The 26,225-nt window shown below is 42.3% G+C and overlaps 1 protein-coding gene across 1 annotated transcript; it reads right to left on the reverse strand.

Moving 5' to 3' along the window:
• Window positions 1-230: 230 nt before the first annotated feature.
• Window positions 231-12,435, reverse strand: LOC137282499 (monocarboxylate transporter 12-like). The gene is made up of 6 exons (XM_067814252.1): window positions 12,385-12,435; window positions 4,556-4,764; window positions 3,999-4,142; window positions 2,533-3,318; window positions 1,330-1,380; window positions 231-954 (listed from the first exon to the last, which is right to left on the reverse strand). The coding sequence occupies exons 2-6, from the start codon at window positions 4,737-4,739 to the stop codon at window positions 629-631; spliced, it is 1,491 nt and encodes a 496-aa protein (XP_067670353.1). The 5' UTR covers window positions 4,740-4,764; window positions 12,385-12,435; the 3' UTR covers window positions 231-628.
• Between the last annotated feature and the right edge of the window lie 13,790 nt (window positions 12,436-26,225).

The raw sequence follows: 26,225 nt of genomic DNA on the forward strand, positions 1-26,225 counted from the left end.
CAACAATATAATCAAAATAACAAATTTTATTCTCAGTGACTTGATTATGTTGTACTGACCATCGTCACACTGAACAACACCACCAAACGGTGAGTGTAGTTATGCGCCGCATTCAGTAATATTCCAGCTATATGGCGGCGGTCTGTAATTAATCCAATGTGGACCAGACAATACACTGATCAACAGTATGAGGATCGATCTACGCCTTTGGGATACCATGCGTCTACAAAATCACCGAGTGTGACCAGCCAATCCCGTTACATGCCTCTTACGGCAGGAATGACTTGATGAAGATACTGAGGACCTGTTCTGATCCGGATCCGGGTACCAGTTCTGATCCGGATCCGGATGCCAGTTCTGATCCGGGTCTTTACCGACCATCAGAACAGCATGTTCGTCGTGCGATATATCCATATTACCCACTTCAGTAAATGGTCATGAGTTCACATATACATGATCAAAATAACATACTGCCTTCTCAACGAAACACGCCTGTTACCCGTTTCAGTGTACCGGTCTTCAGGATTCTGCATATAAGCTTGATCAAATAGCATACACTGCTATCTGTGACATACTTCTGTAACTGGCTACAGTGTCCTCACAAGACAGCCTTCACTTGTGTTTTGTTTCAGTAGTTTGTATCGGTTACTTTGTTATCCCCTTCACCATAATCATCCCTACAATTTTCTATTGATGCAATTGCTGGCATCAGCGCATCAATTACTGCTGCCGTAGATTTGTCATGATCACAATGCTCGCTGGATGTTTGTTTTGTTTCAGTCACAGGTTGTGATGCTTGTATTAGTGCTACTTCAGGTTTTGATGTTTGTATTGGTGATACTTCAGTATCTTCGTTCAGAGGTACTGTCAGCTGGGAGTCTTTTGTGCTTGCTTGTGTCCTCTTGCTGAGAGATGACAGGAATTCAAAGATCGCGGCCGAGAAAAACGTGGCACCTACAAAAAGTTCGTACGTCTTTGAAAATTAACTAGAACCAGGACATATGTTTTGTTGAAAAGCGAATTTACCATGAAGCAAGGATATAGCTGTATGCGGTTGAAGAACAACCGAACATCCTATGGCACTGAAACGCATGTAATGTACAGTATGTTCATTCCGGATACTCACCTGATGATTACAGAGCTTATTTACGTTCTTAACCTTTCTGCTGGCTCTCATACGTACAAGAGCATATCGTTTTTGAAACTCTAACATAGACGTCAACGCTTTTCCGTTCTCAATAATTCAATCCAAAGCAATGAACATTTAATTGATCATGCACTGAGCCAAAATAAATTATTTATCAACTGGGAATAGTTCCCCTGACATACCAGAAAGGAGGAAGGCGCTGTAGTATGACCCGCTTGATTCTACTATGGCACCTGAAATGTAAAGAGAGATAATGTTACCAAGACAATGTTACAAAAAATGATATCCTACTCAACTACCAATTTTTCCGGTGTTTTTGTTCCATTCGTCTTAAAGCTAAATAGCCCCTAGTGTGGCGATCTACATCCAGTTGTTGGCGATCTATAGCCTGTTTTTATATTGTATTGTCCATATAGTGATATCAGTTTTAACTTTCCATGCTAGTCTTAATGCTATTTGTGATATTCGGGTTGTTTTACTGTCCTTCGTTGAAAGGTTTTATAATATAGATATAGTCCTTTTCATTGTTAAATGTTCTCGTCACGATATGGCTGAAATAATGCCGCCAATGTGACGGTAAATATTAACTCACTCACTCACGAAAGCTAAATATTCCAATTCAGTATGTCGACTTCAGAGTCATGAGCAACAAGAGGTACATCTTACACTTACTTCAGCACATTTATTATGCAGTGAGGCGTTGTCTGTGCAAGAAGTGACCCGTGAAGGTCCCGGGGTAGAATAGGCCTTCAGCAACCCATGCTCTCCATAAAAGACAACTATGCTTGTCATAAGAGGCGACTAATGGGATAGGGTATTCAGGCTCGCTGACTTGGTTGACACGTCATCGGTTCCCAATTGCGCAAATCGATGCTCATGTTGTTGGATTGTCTGGTCCAGACTCGATTATTTCCAGACCCCCGCCACATAGCTGGAATATTTCTGAGGGCGGCGTAAAACTAAACTCACTCACTCATCCGTGCAAGAAGTTGCAAGAATACAGCATCACTTTAGACGGTCTTGCCATCACACGTGATTAACACTGAGGAAACCCCTTTAACAGATACTCCTTACCCAAATCAATAAATGCAACTCGACTTCATAATGAAGAGTATTTCTGTATTGTTGTAGGAAGATGTAAACGTGTCTGCCTAAGTAACAAGTGTTGAAAAAATCTAATTGTACCACAACGAAGATTATTCCTAGGCTGTACAGTATTATATTTCTGTTCAGATTCTCCTCCTGTTTGATCATTCAGAAATATACAGCCACACATAAATGATATCCCTTTGTGTCTTGACACCTTTCAGAAATATTGAACATTGTCGTATATTTTTTTACGTGACAATAAATTGTAAGTCTCTCACTCGTGTATGTGTACGTACCTGCAATAGGAGGACCAGTAAGATAGCCAACTCCGCAGGAAAATAAAGCTGCACCGACACCTGTGGCGAAGTCTTGAATTCCAAGAATGTCAAGTGTCAGAGTATTGAGGAGAACCCATGTCCCTCCAGTATACAATCCAAGAATAAAGCCATAAAGTATTCTCAGAAATGAAGATGTGCTGAACAGTGGCAGCATGAAGGTAAAAATTGCCATTAAACCATTAAGAGAGGCATATATTGTGGCACCTGGAATCCTCTCGTCACTCAGTGCAAATCCAGTTAGAATCCGAGAGACAATACTTCCCAGGCCTGAGGTTGATATAACAAAGGCGCCATCCTGGAATGTTGATCCCTGTTTTAAGAAGAAATCCGGAAGAAAGAGATATGCTGTTGCTATAGCAATTGAAAAGCACAAGAGACTGCATAGAAAGAATATAAAAGATACATTACTTAAAACACGGTAGACACTCGTTACATCCCGACATATTGATGCTATATTTCTCCTAGCGGGTAGTTCATTTCCGACCCGTTGCTTTCTCTTGCGCTCTATGTTGGATGGACGCATGAGCATTCCCGCAATGCATACATGAAGTGTTATTCCACCAGTGATAAGGAAGGCGCCGTGGACTCCATATGTTTCAGTCAGATACTGCAAGAGTGGGGGGTGTATGAAAATGCCAAATCCAATTCCTGAGACAGATATTCCTGTGACCAGACCTGTTTTTACAGGGAAGTAATAGCCAATGATGACGAAACTTCCTGTTTGTGCCAAACCTGTGCCAAGACCTGAAATATGAACGACAGCACATCAAAGTCGTTCTCATGCCATTATTGTACGTATTTTTTCAAGTACAGAATGCATGGAAAATTAAAGGGTGACCCAACCTTTACCGGCATGTTACTAGCGAGTCTCTCTTTGTCATTGTCACTTTTTTCAAGTAAATACTCCCAAGCAGACGTTCCATGGGCTCTCCTAAAGCAGACATCTTCTACTGTCACGCGTCACACTGAAAGGTGTTTGTGTGCGCCTTCTGGAAATGCACGTCTCCCAAAAGAATATATTCAACAATTCTCAAACTCAGAGAATGTCATTTCTCTGCCCATTGATTAATATTTAGCAGGATTGATTATTCATACAATAAACAATGTTCCGAAGTGTTTCAAAATAGACTCTCTATTTTACTGCCTTTCAGTTTTCTTGAACTTAATTTGACATTGGAGTTGTCGTTATTACTAGCTGTTAGTTACCTCACCATCAAACTAAAATATAAGATTTTGTCCATGAAGGGATATATCAAAGGTGTCCACAATACAGATTTTGATAATGTTTTCATTATGTATCACTCGTTTAACGTAAACAAGAAAACGATCAAATTTACATTGGCCGGACACCTGTGGTACAAGATTGAGAATGAGCGACATTGGAGTGTCCCAGTCAGAACCCAGGACTCACGTACTTCACATACCTGCAATTAAGGCATAGGTTACAAACAATGTCCTTATTTCAGTCACAAAACAGCTGGCTGAGAACCCAACCATCATCAAGACTCCTGATATCACGACACACGTTCTGCAGTCAAACTTGTTGATGACCATGCTGGCAACTGGTCCTGGAATAGTAAGGAAATATGTACAAATACCATCACAGCAACCCATCAGCATTGGTCAATGAAACTGACATGCAAGATATCATGCAAGTATTTGTCATTGAAACTGCCTTTAATACTTTCAGCAACTTCCCTTCTCATTTCAGGTTTCGCCAGTTCCTTCCGAACATAGAGACATTGGGAAGTGGTACTGAAAGACATATTTTTAGATACTCGAACTCTTTATTTAGGTTCCGTCAGTTCCTTACCTGTGAGCGCAAACAGTGCTGAATGAAACCGACATAAGTACTTTTAGCAACTTCCCTTCTTATTTCAAGATCTGATATTTCATTGTAAACATGCAAACATGCAAACACTGGTAACTGACACTGACAGCAGTACTTTCAGATATTCGCCCTCGTTATTCATTTCTTCACCTGTGAGAGCAAACATGCAGGAAAATAGAGATCCAACCCATGCTGTCATGGCCACATCCTCCTGGAATCCTTCGAGCAACGCTACATGGATTACTCCGCTTGCATACACGATGCTTGGTCCAAAGAGCATTGTTGCAAAGGACGCGAACAGGACAACTGCTGAGTAAATACTCCGCTTCCCCATATCGATGTCAAAAAGGGTTTCAGTTCTGAAAATATTGACGACTTAAAGCATGATATGTACAACGTTCAGTCGACATCTGCTTATACTTCCGAGTATTCTAGTACACCGTTTAATATCTATCTCAGAAAGTCGTTTTCAAATAATACACAACTAACGGACACACATCACACGGAACTGCAGTTTCAGTCGGCATATCATGAGATACTTGCACTGCCATTAAGAACTGACTTCAGTCCGTTTAGGGCGTTGGCTTTTTTTATTATACGATGTGACGCTGATCGAGGGAAACAAATACCAGCGCCTTGAGCAAGCAATGGTCGCATAGATATGTGCGCCATATAAATATCCTATAATACAAATAATAATGGCTCGCTGCTTTTACTATCGTCCCCGCCATGCCTGTGGCTATGACAGCCTGAGACGAATTCCAGCTAACAAACCTGATCTTGTTCTTTTTGATAAAGCCAATGAAATTATTTATATCATTGAATTTTCTGTCCCTTTTGACAGCAATGTGATTGGCAAGATTCAGGAAAAGCGTGATAAACATGCAGACCTCGCCTTTCAAATGTTTCGTTTGCATCTCCAGTACACTGTCGTCAGGCTCCCCATTGTTGTCGGTGCCCTAGGTTTGGTACATCCAGATCTCTTGGCGCAGATCAGGAGAGTGCCTGGGTTCTCCACCGGGAGCACAGCCCTTCTGACAATCTGGATAATGCAGAAAGCTGCAGTGTTGGGGAGCCTTCATATTCTCCGGAAAGTTCTTTTGGGTTCGACTAGGCAGTGTTTCCTGGGAGAAGTCCCATTCGCTGCCTGGGCTGCGTGTAGAGGGGGTGAGGGCCTTGAGCTGATGATGAGCTTTACCAGCCTGAATGTGCCAGGATCACCCGAACCCTCTCTGCTGCATATCTATCTTAATCTGTAAAAATGAAATAAAATGACGATGCAGATATTTTTTTAGGCAACGCGAAGTTCACCAGAAGTGATAAACCAAATGCCCCAAACCGGTTAATAACGGTAACATATGCTATATTTGGGGTTACACTTTCTTAGTAAGGTACAAAGTCTAGTATTTTTTTAGGTGAATGTCATCCGGGATTCAAACCCACATCCTCAGAGCTAGGCACCAAATCACCAGCACACAAGGTCAGCCGCCTAACTCTGAGGGTGTGGGTTCGAATCCCTGATTGGACTCAACTCAGTTGGAACCTTTGTGATCTAAGGATACCTAGTGGTCAATGTGCAACAAGCTAAGGTGGACAATAGTTATCCTAATACCTGAAATACACGGAGAAATCTACATTCCTGTTTTTGCCGCTCTTTTAATATCCCCTACTTTTAGTGAGCGCATAACTGGTTACGGAAAATGAGAGAATGAGTGAATTTAGTTTTACACTGCACTCAGCAATATTCCAGCTATATGGTAGCGGGCTGTAAATAATTGAGTCTGGACTAGACAATCCAGTGCCCCACAGCATGAGCATCGACCTGCGCAATTGGGAACCGATGATATGTGTCAGCCAAGTCAGCTAGATTGACCACCCGATCCAGTTAGTCGCCTCTTACGAGAAGCATACTAGCCTTTCATGGCAAGCGTGGGTTACTGTAGGCCTATGTTACCCCGGGATCTTCACGGATAGTTACTGAAAAGAAAAAGGCAATAACAAAGACAGAATGCAGTAGGCCTAAACGACAAGGTGGCCGTTACATTTACAGCATTTTATCCCTGCGAATAAATAATGACAGCAGGTGTTCGTGAAATCGGTTAGCAGTCTTTACCACTGTATGGGTTTCGTGGGATTGTGTCCGACTTATAGTAAAAGAGCCATTGTATTTACAGCGTTGTGGCTGAATAACAACACTCAGGGACAAGTCCCAATTGCCCGGCCAGTAGTAACCTTGCTAACACCAAGCTGACACTGATCATTCAACATGGTCAAGTTGTTTCTACGCTCACATAAGGACCATGTTTGCTGGTAACGTATACTGCCAGTTGGCATGGACAAGAAAACAGTTCGTTTACAGAAAATATTTCTACAGTTGCTTATGCTCAGAAGGGTTGTAAGGATCGGAGTCATGCTGGTTCTGTCATATGCTCGAGGGTCGGAATCGCCTATTAGACTGCTGACCTGGTTGACATGTTATCGTATCCTACCTGCGTAGAGGGATGCGAAGGCTGTTGATCACTGGATCATCTGGTCCAGACTGGATTTTATTATTTCTCCACATAACTGGAATATTGGTGTGTGCGGAGTTAAGCAATAAATAGCATGTCTTGCATTTTCGCTTTTGCCTTTTAAGAAATAGCAAAACATTTGACGTCACAATATGGCTGAAATATTACCGGTGTGACGATAATTTCTCTCTCTCACGCATTGCCTATATTTCAGCAATGTATATGTAGATTTTTTCAAAACTTTTTACAACAGGAAATGATCCCGTGAGACTCTGACCGAGTACATTTTGGTTCACTGACGTGTGAACCAAAAAGGCATTCCACACACATTTGCATGAACCCGCTTTTCGGAATGAACCGCTTATGTATTTCGGTTGATATTTTGACCAATGATTGAAAACCTACCACTTATTCATTACATATAACTAACCATTTTGTTACATGCCTCTTGTGGGTGTCATTATAACGTCACGTTCTGCTAATGTTAAAAAATGCAAATGTAACAGCTTGAACTGTTTCCATATTAATGCTGAAACATGACACACTATTGACAGAACAAAAAAGGAAATATAGTCCATACGATGGCATATTACTGAATACATATTGCATAATTGCTATTCAAGAGGCTTTCCATATATACCACATCACTGTTATATTATTTCAGGTGGGTGCAAGCGAGATATTTCAAAGGCATGGCTCACATATTTCTGATGCCTGTCCGTAATCGATAGCTCAGGAAATGGATGACCCTGTTATATTACAACATTATAAAAGATTCATTTTCCGTGACGCCAATTTTCCATTACGCCGGGTTTTGTTTTGCAATATTCCAGCAATATCACGACGCGTGACACCAGAAATGGGCTTCGCACATTGCAACCATGAGGGAAATCAAACCGGTATCTTGACGAGGGAACGCTTTAACCAGTAGCCTACTCCACCGCAAGTAAGGATTCGAACATGCTCAACCTCTAAAACAAATCAGCATAAATGCATGCTTGCCATAAATGGCGACTGTGCGTGTCGTAAGAGGCGACTAACGGGATCGGGTGGTCAGGCTCGGTGACTTGGTTGACACATGTCATCGGTTCCCACTTGCGCAGATCGATGCTGTTGCCTCACTGGACTGTTTGGTCCAGGCTCGATTATTTCCAGACCGTCGCCATATAGCTAGAATGATGCTGAGTGTAAAACGAAACTCACTCACTGACTCAGCATGCATGGCAGAGTCTATATTTCAGTCTCCTTTAAGAATAACAGTTTGGCGACAGCGAGTGGAAAGTTGCCTCTTATGACAAGCATCGGTTATTGCAGCTTATTTCTAACCTTGATCTTCGGGGGTCATAAGGCCAGAGTACGCACACTAGAGATGCGTATTGTACCGAACGCCACCACAGCGCTATCCATTGCTATCCATTGCTATATGGCAGCAGTCCTAGTAACAGAACAACCACAACCGTGTAGTAATCCACAAACCTAATAATGCCAGTTTAGTAGCACAATTTCAACACATTTCTTACGTTACCTGCGAAACGAACAGCTGAAGAAGTTATCCACAGCACGCAGAACTACAGGTCAATACCAATACCATGGAATCGACGCCTTGCGAGGTGGGATGACTGAACACGACGCCACTGCTATTAATTTAAATATCACGTGACAAGACCCCGTTTCCGGTTTGCAAGCAAACCTGCTCACTATACCACAAGGCTAGAATGGCTCAGATCACGTTTTTTTTCAGAGCGTCAAATTTAATGCTTTGTCGTTATTATCCTGGTATCTTACCACAACAGAAGTCAGCTGCATAACACCATACCGTTATCGACCGAATGAAACTGTCCACAGAAGGCTGTCAGGTTAGACTTGCACAGGTCTCAAAGGTAATAATCAGTTTTTTGAATGATAGTTCTGTCACAAAAATATAGACAACAGACTGGGGCCCTTAGATGAACCCATTATTTAGACGAGCCTCTTTAAAGGAAACAATTATAACTCAGACTGACTTTACTAGCTTAGCACTCGGCAAGGTTTGGCCGGGTTCTGCAGTGGTTCGTCTGAGAATTTGTGGTTGGGAATGCGGGGAGCAGTTATCTGCATGTCCTGTACATAATTTAGGAAGCAGAAAAATGTCCACAGTAAAGCATCGCAGTCAAGTGACCTATATACATTGAAACATACATTATAATTGACGAAGTAAATCTATTTTCGCGACGACAGCAATGAATTTCTCTCCCTCGTATTGACAGAACTTCCCCCTCCGTTATCAGGGGGACAGCTGTTTGCGACGCTATATTCTCTGGACATTACTATATTCGAGTTAGAAATGGGTTTCAGCTAGCCATGCTTATCGTAGTAGACGACTAACTGGATCGGCTGACTTGGGTGATGCATGCAAACATGCGTAGATCGTTAACTCTATCTCTGTTCCTGGATTGTCTGATGCAAAGTCAATTATGTACAGACACCCAAGAAAGATATGTAAATGCGTCATTACACGTGAGTGAAAGTTAGGAGGCAGGATCAACTGTGCAAAAGGATGCGACACTGCAAAAGGATGCGACAATGCAAAAGGATGCGACAATGCAAAAGGATGCGACAATGCAAAAGGGAGATTATGAAGATAAACTGGGAACTTCAGAAATGTTGGGAGAGACATTACAAGACAAACAAGCAACGGTCAATGTGACTGGAATCTCCTCATTAACCCCACACTCCAGATGACGTGTGAGAACGCAGTCTACGAATGTGGTGTTGTTTCCGTACCTGTTCCCAAAAGAGTTTATAAGATATACAGTTCACACATAATTGACCCGTGAAGGTCCCGAGGTAGAATAGGCCTTCAGCAACCTATGCTTGCCATAAAAGGCGACTAACGGAATCGGGTGGTTAGGCTCGCTGACTTGGTTGACACATGTCATCGGTTCCCAAATGCGCAGATCGATGCTCATGTTGTTGAATTGTCTGGTCCAAACTCGATTATTTCCAGACCGTCGCCATATAGCTGGAATAGTGCTGAGCGCGGCGTAAAACTAAACTCACTCACTCACACACAATTCTTTTAATTGGTGGGGAATGTTGAGGGGGGGTGTGGGGGGGGGGGGGGGGGGGGGGTCCTCCAGTCACCCTAATACATAACTGATCCCAGAGGGTAATCTCTCGCTTTGAAGGGTCATGTGGGTACTCCCATCTGGATTGGTAGCAATGTTCTTGACATTACACCATATTCCACTCGGGTGACTACTGAGCAATTTGCATCTAAATAAGTATACACGCCACAGGCGTTAGTCTCATCTGAGTCAAAGTCGATTACTTGCATCGGAATATATCTTATCCATCCTTTCAACACTTCGCCTAACATTACCTGCATGTCCAAGTCAGTAATGATGTCAGGTTGCACAAAACATTGAAATGATTAATTTGTGAAGCCGTTTGCATTTAAAGTGTAACAATGAAAATAGTACTGCAATTGGTGCACATGTTGTCAATCACTAAATTGCCTGGTCCAGACAAACTCATATGAATGAGACATTTCATTATTATCTTGAGTCTCGTGAAACCTGCTAGAATTCTTTCTTGGTGCAGATAAAACTGCTACTGCTGAGTGATAAGGTTGCATCAGTGAAGGAACTAAAACCAAGAGTATTCGTTCTTTCTACTTTCGCTGTACTGGTCGTCACATCATCAGGTATGGAAAGTATGCATTTTGCATAATGAAAAGTTGATATGGATCTCAAAAAGCTGTGTACAATTATATGACGTTCCGTCGATCATTTGCCTGATTTCAATTCAGATTGTCTTTTCTCCAGTTCTGCAACATAACATGCTCGAGATGTCGGCGAGCCTGTAGCTGAACTGAGTGTTACAACTATGTCATTTGTGGTAAGGGTTGCTGTTCATACAATACCCTAAAGAACGTCCATGCAATCTACCCAGCTCTAACTCCTTCTCTCATTGTGCCGTCGACCAGGAGGGTCTCGATTTGCGAAGCTCTCTTAGCGCTAAGATCGTCGTAAGTTGATGTTAATGTATGGCATACGACTATCTTAGTGCTAAGAGAGCTTCCAAAATCTAGGCCCTGATCTTTTACTCGCTTCGACCTGGCTTTGACTGTCGATTTGGACAGTGTGAGCGTTACATTCATGACCTCTTGTGCTCTACTTCTCGCAGAATGGGTTACCAGGGTAACGAAACTAGCACTGCGCACATCTTTGAGAACTGACTGGTGTGGGAAGGATATTGATGTGACGATATTGACATTTCGTGCAAATGGTGTCAGAATGGAAACAACTGGGAACATCAAATGTAGTTTTTGTTGATATCTGTAGTATGTTTTTTTTCATTTGCTGCTTACAATTAACGGCACAATGAACAAATAAATATTTTTGGTTTGGAATTATATTTGAGGGCGGGGGAGTGAGTATGTGAGTGAGTGTGAGTGAGTTAGTTAATATTAAACGTTACGTCGGCATTATCTAAGCCACATCGTGACGACAACAATTTACACAAGTAATATGAAAACGATTTTTATATAAATCTGTTGATAATGGACAGTAAAAATACTAGGGCATCACAGACATGGATATAGAACAAGCATGGAAAACTAAAACATTTTAATTAAAGCCGACAGTACACTATAAAACCCGGGACCACTTGCACTAAGCGATCTTAGCGCTACGACGATCTTAAGCCTATGTTAGAGTATAGGAGTTACAATCATTGCAGCGCTAAGATCGTTTTGTGCAAGGGGGCCCAGGGCTATAGATTGCCAACAACTGAAGGTAGGTCTACACACCTGGGACAATGGGGACTTGCAGCTGTTACAGTACATTTGCTTCCTGCATGGGCCCTTGGTGGAGAGAGAGAGACAGAGAAAGAGAGAGGCAGAGAGATTCTAATGAGGATATAAGTATATACATAGATCATTTCTGAATACTCTCCACATTCCTCCGATAAACATTACACTTGATTTCCTTGGCCCATTTTTATTAGCTACGAACACGATCTTACTTCCAGCCGGAATTTGAATGTCATTCCCCAATTGAATCCAGGATTGGGAACATCAACAACATGACGACAGTCCCGTTCATTATGATCGATTTTTGCGTGGAATTCAATAACGGAAACCTGACTGTAGAAAACCCTTGTAAACCCTTATGCTATGCCGACAGATGCCAGCATGACTCAGCTCCAGTATATCCCAGGGAACTCATCCAAGATCACAAGGCCTCTATAAACTAACATCGTTCTCGCTATACTCTATATGTATACACTGTAAATATATATATTAATGGAGATTTACCGAAATGCGCACCCAGGCCATACTCGTAAAGCGAATGGGATATAGCAATGTTTTACACTATTTCACCCGCCTTCGCGTATTTCTTTTGGTAAATGATGTAAACTAAACCCATCCATCAACTAAAATGAAATTATGTTTAACTGTCTCTAAATGCACAATGTGTTATTTACCTTGCCAAGCGTTGGAGAAAATAGACTAGGAGTGCCAGTGAAGGATGGCAGTTGAATCGACACGGCCCGATAGATTCTGTACATGTGTGAGAAAAACACGCACAAGGCTTAAACCGAGCCCTGAAACTGTAGTTTTCTCGACATGCGGTTTTAACCCTTCTTTCTCATTGAAGGAGACACCATCTTGGTTTCTCAAAAACTTGGAGCCTGCACACTGAACTGAGAGTTGTTATTTATGTCCCACTGTAGTACATCCCACCATGGTACATCCCACCATGATACACCCACCATGGTACATCCCAAGACATCAGTCTTGGTATATTGTACGTGTACGATCAGGCATGCCTTAAAGCAGTTCATGAAACCCGTTATGTAGTACTTGCATCCGGCAGTTTGTGTCATATAGAAGATTTCGTCGTCGTATTTTCCATGTTTCGATCGTGTTGACAGAATACAACATTCGTGTATGTGTGGCCTCTGATACCATGTCCAAAACTGTGCAACATTATCCAGAACCAAGCTGCCATAGTGCCTTTCTACCCGTGCGATATGAACATTCTCCCACACCTTCCATGAATACAATGTAGACAGACGTGTTTGAATGTTACTACACCTTAACAAGTATATCAACTAGCTCCTGGTTGTTGGACATCAGTTAATTCCAAGGATTGCCTTTAGTAAATGGTTCAGGCGAACGGCTGGCCACTTTTCAGTGATTTGTATGCATTACTCTACTTGTGTGTATAACTTTAACAAGTCCGTTTTCGATGAATGGTTTGGTTTAGTTCTCACACAGCAATTTTCTTGCTTTTTTGCGGCGGTCTGTAAATGATCCAGACAATCCAGTGATCAACAGCATAAACATCAATGTACGCATTGCAATGACATGAGTCAACCATGTGAGAGCTTGACCACTCGACCAATTCTAAACCAGGATTTGTACGTGTTGTCATGGATACAGACAGACAGACACACACACGCCCAAACGCACGCACAGAGAACAAATACATACACAGCTTATAAATTCCAATCATGTTGATATAATAAAGCATGTGTGGTTGTTTTGCCAGTGACACAATGTACATAGTATATCCGACGCTGTCCAACATATTGCAACATCAGTCGGAGTCAAGCAACCATTCTGCCTTACCGCCCGTAAGATACGAGCTTTACTCACCCCTTCCGTTACAATACATGTACAAAGCATTTCAACAGTGTTTTGTCATGTTTAAACCTCGGAAGAAGAGGAGCTAGTGTTGAATAGCTAACAAGTCTTTACATGTATGCTTACGGACCGTTCATACGTTGTGGCTAAGTGTGTGTCCGTATGTACGAGCGTGTGCGCGCGTGCATGTCGGTGCGTGCGTACATGTGTGTGTCTGAGGAAAGAGGTTTAGGGGTGGGGGCTCGGAGTGAGTCAATCAGTCAGTAACTCTCATGCACGCTGCCCTCCCTCCAAAACATCCCTATGCATGCAAACAAACAAACAAACAAACAAAAACAAATAAATAACAGCCTTCAATAACACCCCATACGATATAAGATGCATTTCTCCCCTCCATTAATACAATGTGGCTGTTACTGTTGCTGCATCCCACCTCTCTTAAATGTACCGGCAGCATACACCAAGGTTGGCTTGTAACAAGGCACATTCACCAACATGCATGAGCAGGCAGGCATGAGCAGGGCAGGGCAGGGCAGGGCAGGGCAGCCCTTCACGCACGCTGGGGGGTGGGAGGGGGGCACGTTGGGGGGGGGGGGGGGAGTAAGGTTGGTTGGTTGCATAGTATAGCATAGCATAGGATAGTGGCTGCTCTTGGCTGTTCCACATGAACTAATCTCGCTCTTTCACTCCCCTAAACTACATTTGCTGTTATTTAGGCTTCACATTTCCAAGATATTTATGGCAATGGGGCGGACCTCTCTTCTCAGTGTTAGGGACACATTAACTGAATAGACAGTAAAACAAAAGTCTTTTGCAGAAAACCGTACTGATTAATCTTACTTTAAACAAACAGTCCTCAATAACCCTCGTAATTTTACCTCACCAATGGAAAATTTAAGTCTCAGAATCTTATTCAACTTAGGATAAGTGATGTCTAACAAACGATCAGATAGATTCAAATTGTAACTAATTTTTAACTTATGAAAGATGTCCCGAAAAACTATGCCTTCTTTAATCACGTGTGCGCATGCGCACTTGTATTTTCCAGTGTTTCATTTTATTGAAAAGATAGTAAAATGAACTACACCACAGACGGAACTGCCAGCACACTAGATTTTATTTTAAGGGTTACAATGCATGCTTTTGTTTGCTAATTTTGTCACCAATTTTCAATTTTGGAGCCTTTTTTCTTCAATGGCTAATTTCTTTTGTGTCAGTCCGATTGTAAGTGTCAGTAATATCCAGAGACCGAGTACTTAGACATTCCCCACATGCCCACTGTTATCTCTCCCCGAGATGGAAACAATCTCTCAGCTGAAGATCTGCCGCCAGAACTGTTGTGTTTGCGACGTGACGTCATATGTGGCTATGATGACGTCATGACTCTGACCATACTGACGTCACGGCTGTGTCTTGACATTTGGCTGTGTACTTGCACCCAGTTGTTCAGTATCAAGTCGAGTGACTTGTTTACAAGCATCAGCTGCGAACGACTTTTGACTGAAACAGTTTTGTAGCCCTTTGATATACCCAAATTAATCTTTAAAGTAATGCTCTAATTATTTGATTCAAGTATCCATATTTCCCCCGGAAATACCGTCAATGCATCAACAACACATCGTCAATTTTCTTATATTTGTAAAAGTGAATACTGTAAATACTGATGAAAATAACAATGATATTTTCACTGAGTAGAATAACATGTTATTTCACTGAGTAGAATAACATGTTATTTCACTGAGTAGAATATCACTTTTGCAGACTTACCCGATCTCTCGATCATTTACAAACAATGTTAAAAATATAACAAAATACAATATCTTGTGAATGTTGTCAAATAACATACCAGCTTTGTCAGACCACGAGATGAAATATACATGCCATTTGACAACACTAACAAGATATCCTCCACGTATTGTGCACACATAAAATATTATTTATCAGGTCACGTGACCATCGCTAGATGACTGTGTACAAAGTAAGCACATTGGCATTTCAAATCTTTGATAATTGCATTCTATGAACAATAATTCAATGAATTCATTTTATCAGTGTTTCAAAGTGATGGGAGTGCGGCGTAAAACTCAACTCACTCACTTAAAGTGATGGTTTGCCGGCGTATTTGTTGTATGGGGTTCAGCCCTCTAACGCAAAATCAGTCAGTCAGTCCGTCAGTCAGTCCGTCAGTCAGTCAGTGTCATGTTATAATATTCCGTTCTAGACCAGCAGACATTCCATGCGACCTTTTGTATATGATGGCAGTTACCATGATATGTGTTTAAGGTTTGTTTTGCAGGTAGTGACGCAAAACACAAACACCCTAACATGACAATACAAACTTTCTAGAAACACACTAACACTTTAACCATCTTGCAACCCTTTCGTCTTGCAGATTTCAGGATAAATGTATCACAAATATGCTCTGATCACACGAGGTCATCGGTCTGTCGTTGGCCAGTCGGCAAGTTGACAGTGGTCAATATATACGTGTATCTGGCGACCAGTTCGCGGTCAGCCAGCTTGTTTCTTGTAACACTGTTCCATGAAGTTATGCTACATAGTTATTTTCGCCAAGAAGAAAAGTTATTTACGGCGAAATCCAGTTCTGTATGTGAGAGTATATCTTTAACAAATCTAACACACATCTTTACAAGAAATGAATAAATAATGCAGGTTTTCGAAATAAAATACAGGTTTTCTGTAGCCTACAGTTTCAACAATATGTAACAGCCAGATGACATAAATTTGTAATTTGATTTTGTTTATTTTGAGACCGGGATGCTGATGAGAGAGAAAATATTGCCAGAACTCGGGTAAGAGTTCTCAATTCTTCATAACTGAGTGAACAGCCGCATTCGTGTGTTTATTTCAAGACTAAAATAATAACATAGATTCTGAACTGTGTACAATATTCTGTTCTTTGTAGAGGACTGTGTGACTCTGGGTTTGGTTTGGTTTGGTTTATGTCTGTGTTAGTTGTGCCCTCAACGATTTTTCTGTAGCCCAAACAATCATTCAGTACCATTTCAGTGGAGATGTGATCACAACTGTAGTGTTGAGTGCTTTAAGTATTTGAAAGTAATATTTTACCCGCCATTGCCGGTTTCTGTTCTGCAGACCATCACGGGCATATCAGTGTCTTGCCATACCAACTGGGTACACTTATCTATAGTGGTGAGTTTACAGTACAGAGGCTATGTCGTCAGCACCTCCAGCTGTATGACGTCACGCCGCCAGCGATGACGTAAGACACCCCCGACCAGCCTCGCAGCCTGTCAGCTGTAGATAGAAAGAAAGACGTTTATTCCCCACGTGGTACTTCGTAAAGGTGTTTCATAACAAAGTGTTATGACATATATGTGTCATAACACCTTCGAGTGATTTGATTGGCTAATACGTGAACTTTGACATACTGGTACTACTTTCATCACTCATTCCATTCATGATTTTCATTCAAAAGTTTTCACATCTGAGAGCATGTAAAACGAAAACATTTCTACGGAATTACATAAAATTTATTTCATTTAGCGTGGTTACTAGCATTATTTTCAATTCTATAATAACTCAAGTTTCTGTAATAAAAACGAAAGCAAAATAATCTATAAAAATAAGTAAACAAATACGTCTAGTAGGTCTCTCGTGAGTGTAAACAAAGATGGCGTCGGCCGTAAAAGTTATTGATTTCGTCAAAATTGACGGACAATTGGTTGGAAGTCTTATGAATATTATCAAGAGATTGAATACCTTCTGCGCTGTTGCATCTCTGTCACTGCCACTGTCTGCCGCATCCATTCGCCTCCCCCCCTCTCCACACATATTGTCACTGCCATGCCTCCCGACGAATGACACTGTACAATATATATGGTGGAAAGACTAATGACAGAAGCATTCATGATCTTACTTTGCACTGCAGGCGTGGGTGATTTTTGTTGTGGAGATCGTGTCCAAGCAGGGTCCCGGCGAGCTCTATGGTAAGCGTAGATGCGGAAATCATAGCTTGTCATCTCAGTCAGGCGATTTACTTTATGGTTGTGAGCAGGACCACTGTATACTGTTTGAAGACTGAAAAACAAGAAAATGTTTCAGAATTTATGAGTGAGCAGTTTGTTTTTACGCTGTTTGTCGTAATATTCCAGAAATATCATGGCAGGCTTCACACATGTTGATGTACATGTTACATCTGACAACTTGCTAAATAACACTGTGTAGTCATGTTGACATATTGTGTCCATCCTTTTTTGTTTTGAGGTGGATTGTAGATGTACACGCCACACATATAGATATTCCAGGCCTGTTACTACCAAAATAACCACAATATAGCACAGATATCCACGCTAAGCTGGTACATGCTCAAGGCGCTTAAACTAGTGGTTCTTTCATCTTGTCCAGTTTCCAGTAGCCTCTGGCTGGTATACCATAACCTGTTAACGTATCCCTGATGATGTCATCTACTACCAACCTTCCATCGTCCTTCTCCATCTCCAGATGATAAGTGATCATATCTGGATTTCGACCGTCACCCCACTTCAGTTTGAGACTGTTGGGCACGACATTGACACACTCAATCTTTGGTGGATTTGGAGGCCAAGCTTTAGTAGTTACTTTACTGAGGTGCTGAAAGCTCGCACACCAATGCTGTTGACGGCTTGAATGCGGATTCTGAAATATTGATCGACATGTGCTGATAACTGATAACCTCAGGAGTCAACTTGGGTATCATAGAGGTGTATAAATTGTTAGTGAATAATAAAACTCATATGAAAGTATAATAATAATCAAGTCTGGACCAGACAATCCAGTGATCAATAACATGAGCATCAATCTGTGCGATTGGAAAACTATGACATGTGTGTCTTAAACTTGTATTTCTTTTGCTGTACGGTTTATCTGAAACCCACCTGTGGGTGGTCTCTGGAAGGAGGTCCTCAGTTGTGTACTGACGGGCTCAATGGAGAGGAGTTGTTTTCCACCCATGTCAGTGTTGTATGAGATGATGTCACTGCCGTTATTATTGGGTTCCCTCCACATCAGCATGATTGGTGTGGCTGTGATGTGAGGTTTGATTGCAACAATGGAAGCTGGAATAGACGGAGGTGTGACACAGGAGGACGAGACCACAATAAAGAAACAGTGATTAGAGTTAAACTTTAATTGTAGGAAGAATATTAATTCAGTGGAATTAAGAAATATCAATGCGCGCCTGAGTCAAATTAGACAGACTGTTAAACTGCGAGTCTCGGTTTTCATTTTGTGGTGAATGTGGGGCGTGGGTGTGGGTCAGCAAACTGTAAGTAGCTGTCGCGAAGCCATCGTGCGGGTGTTAAACACCAACATACAGAGTAAACATGGAGATGACAGGGCCAGTCCGAACTGCTCATATGCGCTATAAACCAACAATATACTTAGGGACAGACAGTGTCGTTATCTGCCTTATACCCAACCATGCAAAGGTAATGCCTGGGACGAAAAAGAAAACTGCATACAGCGTTCGAATCCCTCGAAGTATTTTGTTTTTTATGTGTTTTCTTTTTTATTTAAACATTACCCCATTAGTACCCCAGCTTGTGGTCAGGCTCGCCCACATGGTTGTCGTCTTTGCCCTCCCGTGAAGATGTATGTTCATGCTATTGATCTCTCGATCGTATGGTCCAGACTCGAATGTGTACATAAAAGCATCGAGCTTGAAAGGTACTGAGTGCAGCATAAGACAATGAGCAGTGCATGGTGCAACACTGAAACAGTCACCCTACATTGTATGAATGGTAGAGAGGGGAAAACACTCTTATGACATGGCTTGGAAGGAAGACAGGCTGGCTGGGGGAAAGGGAGGCTCCAATACATAAACAAAACTTGACACATGTTGGTATCCCCTGTGATACTGATACAATGAGAATTCTCCTAGCAATACATTATCGTGCATTTTTCTTTGTTGGTTGAAATAGATTTAAATAGATATTCTTTTTATCTGCCCATGACGTTGCTTAGTTATGTTAAAAACATTGTAGTAGGTCTTCCTACACCGTATTAATGGAGGGGTTGAATAACACTCATATCTCATGGGCAGAAAGGCCGTACGGCTGTTTAACCTCTGAATAATGGTTCATAGTTTTGTACAATGTGCGACAAGTTCAGACATGTTATTATAGCCACTTGAGCAGGATAAATTCTATTAGAGACGAAAAAACGTTGAAGGCGTGATGGACACAGGAACTTTATGGTACCAAGAAATACTTAACCGAGTACAGTATCACTGGGTTTTGTTTGTTTGTTTGTTTATTCGTTTGTCACTCCCTATCTAGTAATGAAGCTGTTCGTCCATATGGTCTTATCCTCCCTTTTGGTCTAAATACCATTCTTACTGAAAACACAACCGCACTTTCAGCAAACACGAAAATACTGACCAAGCGCATGAAATATGTTACCTCCCCACCCCCACCCCCTCCACACACAAACACACACATACCCGCCTTCCTCACACTCACGCACTCAAGTAACTGGTGTTGTTCATGGTCAAGACATGTAGTGAGAGAAATAGAGCCACCGGGTGTTTCATATTGTTTGGTTTTCACATGATCACTACATTTGGCCCAGGTGAAGTCATGAAATGTTTGTCGTCTCATGCAGTAGCAGGCGAGTATAGTCTTACTACCACCTACGACTTATACAGACAATTACATCTGCCATGATTGCAACACCTCCTTCCCTCCATTGTAGCAATGGTAGGGTAATAAAACTCATATGATACAGGCTTGGAAGGCTAACTGGCTGATTGCGCCTGGGTAATGTTGTACAGTGTTGGAGCTGAGAAACCTAGTATCATAGCTACAGAATCAACAATAATTATATTGTGTGCCCGATATTGCGTAGGGAGATGATTAGCATTATCATATTAGAGGATGTGATTAGAGGCTGTTTGTTTGTTTGTTTGTTTGTTTGTTTTCATACATGGGAATATTTTGGATGGAGGGCCGCGTGTATGAGAGTTACAGCTGACTGACGCCCGCCCCTACACCCCCTTTCTCAGTCACATGCACAGACACACAGACACACGCACGCACGCACGTACAAACACGCACACACACAGACACGCACGCAAATGCACTCAGGCACCTACACTTCGCCACAACGTATGAACGGTCTGTAAGCATACATGTAAAGCCTTGTTAGCTATTCAACACTGGCTCCTCTCCTTTCGAGGTTTAAACATGACAAAACACTGTTGAAATGCTTTGTACGGAGGTGGTGAGTAAAGCTTGTATCTCACAGGCGGTAAGACAGAATGGTGGCTTGACTCCGACTGATGTTGCAACATGTTGGACAACGTCGGAGATACATTGTGTCACTGGCAAAACAGCCACAGATGCTTTATTGTATCAACATGATTGGAATTTATAAGCTATGTATGTATTTGGTCTCTGTGCATGCGTTTATGCGTGTGTGTGTCTGTCTGTCTTGCTGTCTGTTTGTCTGTCTGTCTGTCCTTGACAACCAGTGGAAATCCGGGTTTAGAACTGGTCGGGTGGTCAGGCTCTGCCTCACATGATTGACAGATGTCATCATATCACAACTGCGTACATTGAGTTTCATGCTGTTGATCATTGGATTGTCTGGATCATTTACAGACCGTCGCAAGAACATCGCTCAGTGAGACTTTAAACTGCGACCAAACTAAACCAAACCATTTCATCCACGACGGGCTTTTTAAGTCATGGACACGGCATACAAATCACTGAACAGTGGCAAGCCGTTCGCCTGAACCATTTACTACAGGCAAATCCTGGAATTAACTGGTGTCCAGCAGCCAGCTGATGTTCTGGTGAGGGTGTAGCAACATTCAAAATAGTTTTCCTACATTGTATTCATGGAGTGGGAGAAGAATGTTCATATCGCACCGGTAGGAAGGCACTATGACAGCTTGTATGATGCGGCATGGGTTGAAAAATCATGGTGGGAAGGAGGGTAGCAGGATGTGGCATGGTATGACAAGGCACGTCATGGCATGGTATCGTAAGATATAGGCATGGTATGGTGAGATATGGAATGGTGGGCTATAGGATGTCAAAGTGAAATGTGGCATGGCATGGCATCGTGTGGCATGGCATGGTGGGATATTGCATGGCATGGTGGGATGTGGCATGTCATGGCGGCACGTGGCATGGCATGGTGGAATATCATGGCATGGGGGGATAAGGAATAGTATGGTGGGTTATGTCATGTTAAATGTGGCATGGAAATATAGAATATGGTATGACATGGTGGAATATGGCATGGTGGGATGTATCATGGTGGGTCTGGCATGGTGGGATGTTGCATGTGGAATGTGGCATGGTGGGTCTGGCGTGGTGGGTCTGGCATGGTGGAATGTGGCATGGTGGGGTGTGGCATGGTGGGTCTGGCATGGCAGGATGTGGTATAAGAGGAAGTGGCATGTCGTAATATAACATGGTGGGATGTGCCATATCAGGATGTGGCTTGGTGGCATAAGAGGATGTGGTGTATCGTAATATAACATGGTGGGATGTGGCATATTCGAGATTTGGCATGGTGGCATAGGAGGATGTGGTGTGGTATGGTGGGTCTGACATGTGGGATGTGGCATGGTGGGTGTGGCATTGTGGGATGTGGCATGGTGGGTCTGACATGGTGGAATGTGGCGAGGTGGGTCTGGCATGGTGGAATGTGGCATGGTGGGTCTGGCATGGTGTAATGTGGCGAGGTGGGTCTGGCATGTGGAATGTGGCGAGGTGGGTCTGGCATGGTGGGATGTGGCATGGTGGGTCTGGCATGGTGGTTCTGACGTGTGGGATGTGGCATGGCATAATTTAATGGGGCATGGTGACATAAGAGGATGTGGTTTGGCATGGCAGGATGTGGTATAAGAGGAAGTGGCATGTCGTAATATAACATGGTGGGATGTGCCATATCAGGATGTGGCTTGGTGGCATAAGAGGATGTGGTGTATCGTAATATAACATGGTGGGATGTGGCATATTCCAGATTTGGCATGGTGGCATAGGAGGATGTGGTGTGGCATGGTGAGGTGATATGAGGCACCACTTGACGCCATCACATCTATCCACCCACACACCTTTTCTCCCCATCTACCTTTCACGACCAGTGGTATGTCTCTGGTGTAGTTGTGACTAAAACTATTTTCACCGAACTACTTGGCACATCGTGAATTGTAGACAAAACCAAGACTTGGTTTGCTTGTGCTTAAAAGTCAACACTCTCAAGAAATCATTATCCTTTCACCATCGATAGTTAATACAGATATTATAGGAGTGAAAAACGAGGTATTACCTTTGGAGTGAGTGAGTTAGTGAGTGACGCTCACAAACTCAAACCATTTTTTGTCAAGTCATGGCGGCGCGGGAGTATGAGGCGACACGATGTGCGGCCGTCTTGAAAAACATGACGTCAGAACTGTCCACGATGACGTCACACCAGTTGTACTTGAACAGCACAGGCCAGAAAGAGATGACGATTCGTCACATCATACACAGCTCAGTCAATATGACGTACACATTTCATAACTGTTTAACTGTTGCATGGGTCTACACATCTAATTAAACATGTTTGCTAAAACTTATCCTAAATATGTAACAGTATTTCGATTTGCGGAGCGACCCTTTGTTTACATGTCATCGAAGCGTAATGGATAACAAACGATGCAGCCGGTTTGAAATATATATATATATATATATATATATATATATATATATATATATATATATGTATAGTCAAACCTTACTGATGATGTACTAGAAACATATGTACGTAACATGGTGTAACATTATGAAAACCTCGTCGAATCGTTTGCCTTATGCCAGCCTCAACATATTAATGAATGTGCGCATTTGTTTACAAACAAGAGAAAAGTCCGGTCACGTGATATGCAAATTAGCCTGTGGCAGTGATGTTATGCGACTTCTCTGCGCCGGAGTGTGACTCTGCGACCTTGGTCCTGAGACGGCTCAATGCGACGCTTTCTGTGCATACATTTCAGTCAAATTCGGCATGAAAACCAGTGAACCTTTGAGGAAGTTTTCTGCCCAACGAGTGATCGCGAGTGTGTGACACTAGACCTGAAGTCAAAGAAATGCCATAAATTAACTCCCACTTTCCACTCATAAATTGACAGGGAATGCCTATATAAAGTGGCCAGGAAATGAGTTTTATGTGTTGATAAATTAATCTATAGCTAGTCACGTGACCATCGCCATAATGGCACGAAGCTGAACCAAGAGGCGACAGAAAAAATCATGGGAGTATTTGTCACCGTTTTCTTTCTTCTAATTTACAATTTTGGTTTGAGGTAAAAGACTTACATTGCCAGATAATCCTTGTATTTGTATTACAGACACAAGCACGGGCAGTACGAGGCATCGTGAGTTATTTACAGCTTCTGATTCAAACGGGTGTGCCAGTTCCAAAATAATACAGGGTATATATTATTCCTATCTCGGTTCTTACCCATATTTTTTAAGTCACTTAACCTTATTCTTAAACATTTTGTTACATATTGCTCCTGATCTTTACGTATTATGTCCGTATCTTCAATGATGACATGTTCAAAACGTTCATGCACCAAGGCACACATATGTTACGCAAAACACACATGCATACCTTTGTTTCTGTGAGCCGTTTCAAACTCCAAGTGAACTTGAATTCGAATCCGACTCGCTATCGACTGCGCCACAGTCCACACTACCCTACACACTGTAAATTTTACTATTTATACACAAAATCTTCGGAAGGATATATAGCTCATATACCCATGCAATTAGTGCCTGCTCAAGGTGCTGCTATTTGTTTCCCTCGGTCATTGGCTGTCAATTTCAACGTCACATTGTATTATCAGTCTCAACCCCTCGGGGAATATACAGCTGTTGCTGTCTCAAGGTGCAGTGAATGTATTGTGGCTATCGCATCCTAACGAGGTACCCATTCACAGCATAATCACAGTCATGATCCATGTTCACTGAACGTTGCTGTACCCACAACTAAATGTTTACACATGTTCATGTGGTCATCATCTGGTCATATACCAACGGATTCGTAGGTTCATGTAAGTACACAGGGATTTGCACTGTATAGAGAGTGTTGTGACAACAAAGTTGACTCCAAGTTTTTATACACATAGTCACAGGTGGGCTCGATCCCGACACCTCAACCTCGCCGGATTTCTATCCTGGCCCACCGCCCTTTCAGCAATATTCCAGCAATATCAAGGAGCGCATCACGAGAAACTCCCTTTGCTCATTGTACCAATATGTGCAACGGAACCCGGGCCATCAGCCGAACGAGAGAATGCTGTACCCACTAGACTACCCGGCAATGTTTGAAGCCCACTATTGCTCAGGCAATGTTCTGAAGCCACGTTGGAGTCACGTGTTGAAGTCACCGGGCTGTACCATAGAGCATCCAAACTAAAGAGACATGTGCTGGTGCCAACCAACCAGATGATGAACAAATATCACATGCATTCATGTATGATATTACAACAGAGGCTAAGACATAAAAGGTTCCTGACGAAGATGACCATATATGGGCAAACAATCTTTACAGATAGTTTGGAGAATGTTTAGAATGGCCGCTGTTGCTGCTGAGAGAAGGATCGCTACTGAGCGTCTGGGAAAGATCGTCATGACATCGATCACTGGTTTATCTGGACCAATCCGTTTGGATGGGGAATTGTGGGTGGATGTGGGTCGTAGAAATGTGAGGTGTAATATATGCCACGAGGGCCGGGATACGTGTGAACACCAGCCCTGGCTTTAATGCGCGGGAGCGTGCGAACTTCCTCTTTGTCGCGACATGTACGTGGATTCTTACTGCCTGGTACCCCTGATGTACGGCTAACCGCCTATATATTCATGATATGACGCCGCGCTTCGTATTTGTTTGATCCGTAGGTAATAAAAGGCACCAAGTGACAATCTGGATGGACGGACAGAGAGCGACGACAGACATGTCTGACAAATCAGCTGTATTCCGGAATCAAATAACTTGAGAAGATGGAGTGCTTGGGTTTGGGATGGGGGAATTGTATATCCCCAGCTGTACGTGCTTGGACCTGAAAATATTGGAAATATTGGATATTGGATCGTCTTTGACACTCGCTCTCTCTTTCAGGAAAGGTTTTCGTTCATGAAATTACTGATACAAGAGATTGAAATTCGGACAATTTAAGACACAATTAACATATGATGTAGGATTTCAAATACATCAGTAGTTGTGAGACATTCACATCTTATTTGTACGATTTGGTAGTGTCCAGAATGTTTTTGTTAAACATGATAAAATATATTTACAATTTCTCCATAACATTTCACTAGTATTTTAAGAGTTGTGAAACTTATTTCAAAAGCATCAAGTAGTTACAGATATTTAAAAAAACGAAACTGTTACGAAATGTCCTGAAAATGTTTTGAAAGTATTATGTTCTATGGCGATTTATTTACAATACAAACGATTAATTGTAGATAAAAGTGTTGAGTTGATAAGAAACTAGTGATATTTGGGACGCTTCAAACCAAGCTTACAGCATCGACTTGGGCACAGCCACATGGCTGCACCAGAATAATCAAGCCCTCAGCCGACTGGAACCCCGTGACGTCAGAACAGGCGATGGTGACGTCATGACTATTGTACTTGAACCTTGGTGCAGTGG

Source organism: Haliotis asinina, chromosome 4 (assembly GCF_037392515.1).
Source record: "Haliotis asinina isolate JCU_RB_2024 chromosome 4, JCU_Hal_asi_v2, whole genome shotgun sequence".
NCBI lineage: Eukaryota > Metazoa > Mollusca > Gastropoda > Lepetellida > Haliotidae > Haliotis > Haliotis asinina.

Bases quoted from the DNA above. Each gene is read 5' to 3' on its own strand.
- LOC137282499 (XM_067814252.1), bottom strand. From the start codon at position 4,739: ATGGGGAAGCGGAGTATTTACTCAGCAGTTGTCCTGTTCGCGTCCTTT. The intron at 4,143-4,555 runs GTGAAGAAATGA...TTACTATTCCAG, and splicing joins CTGCATGTTTGCTCTCACAG to GACCAGTTGCCAGCATGGTC. The intron at 955-1,329 runs GTATGTCAGGGG...AACTTTTTGTAG, and splicing joins CAGCGCCTTCCTCCTTTCTG to GTGCCACGTTTTTCTCGGCC.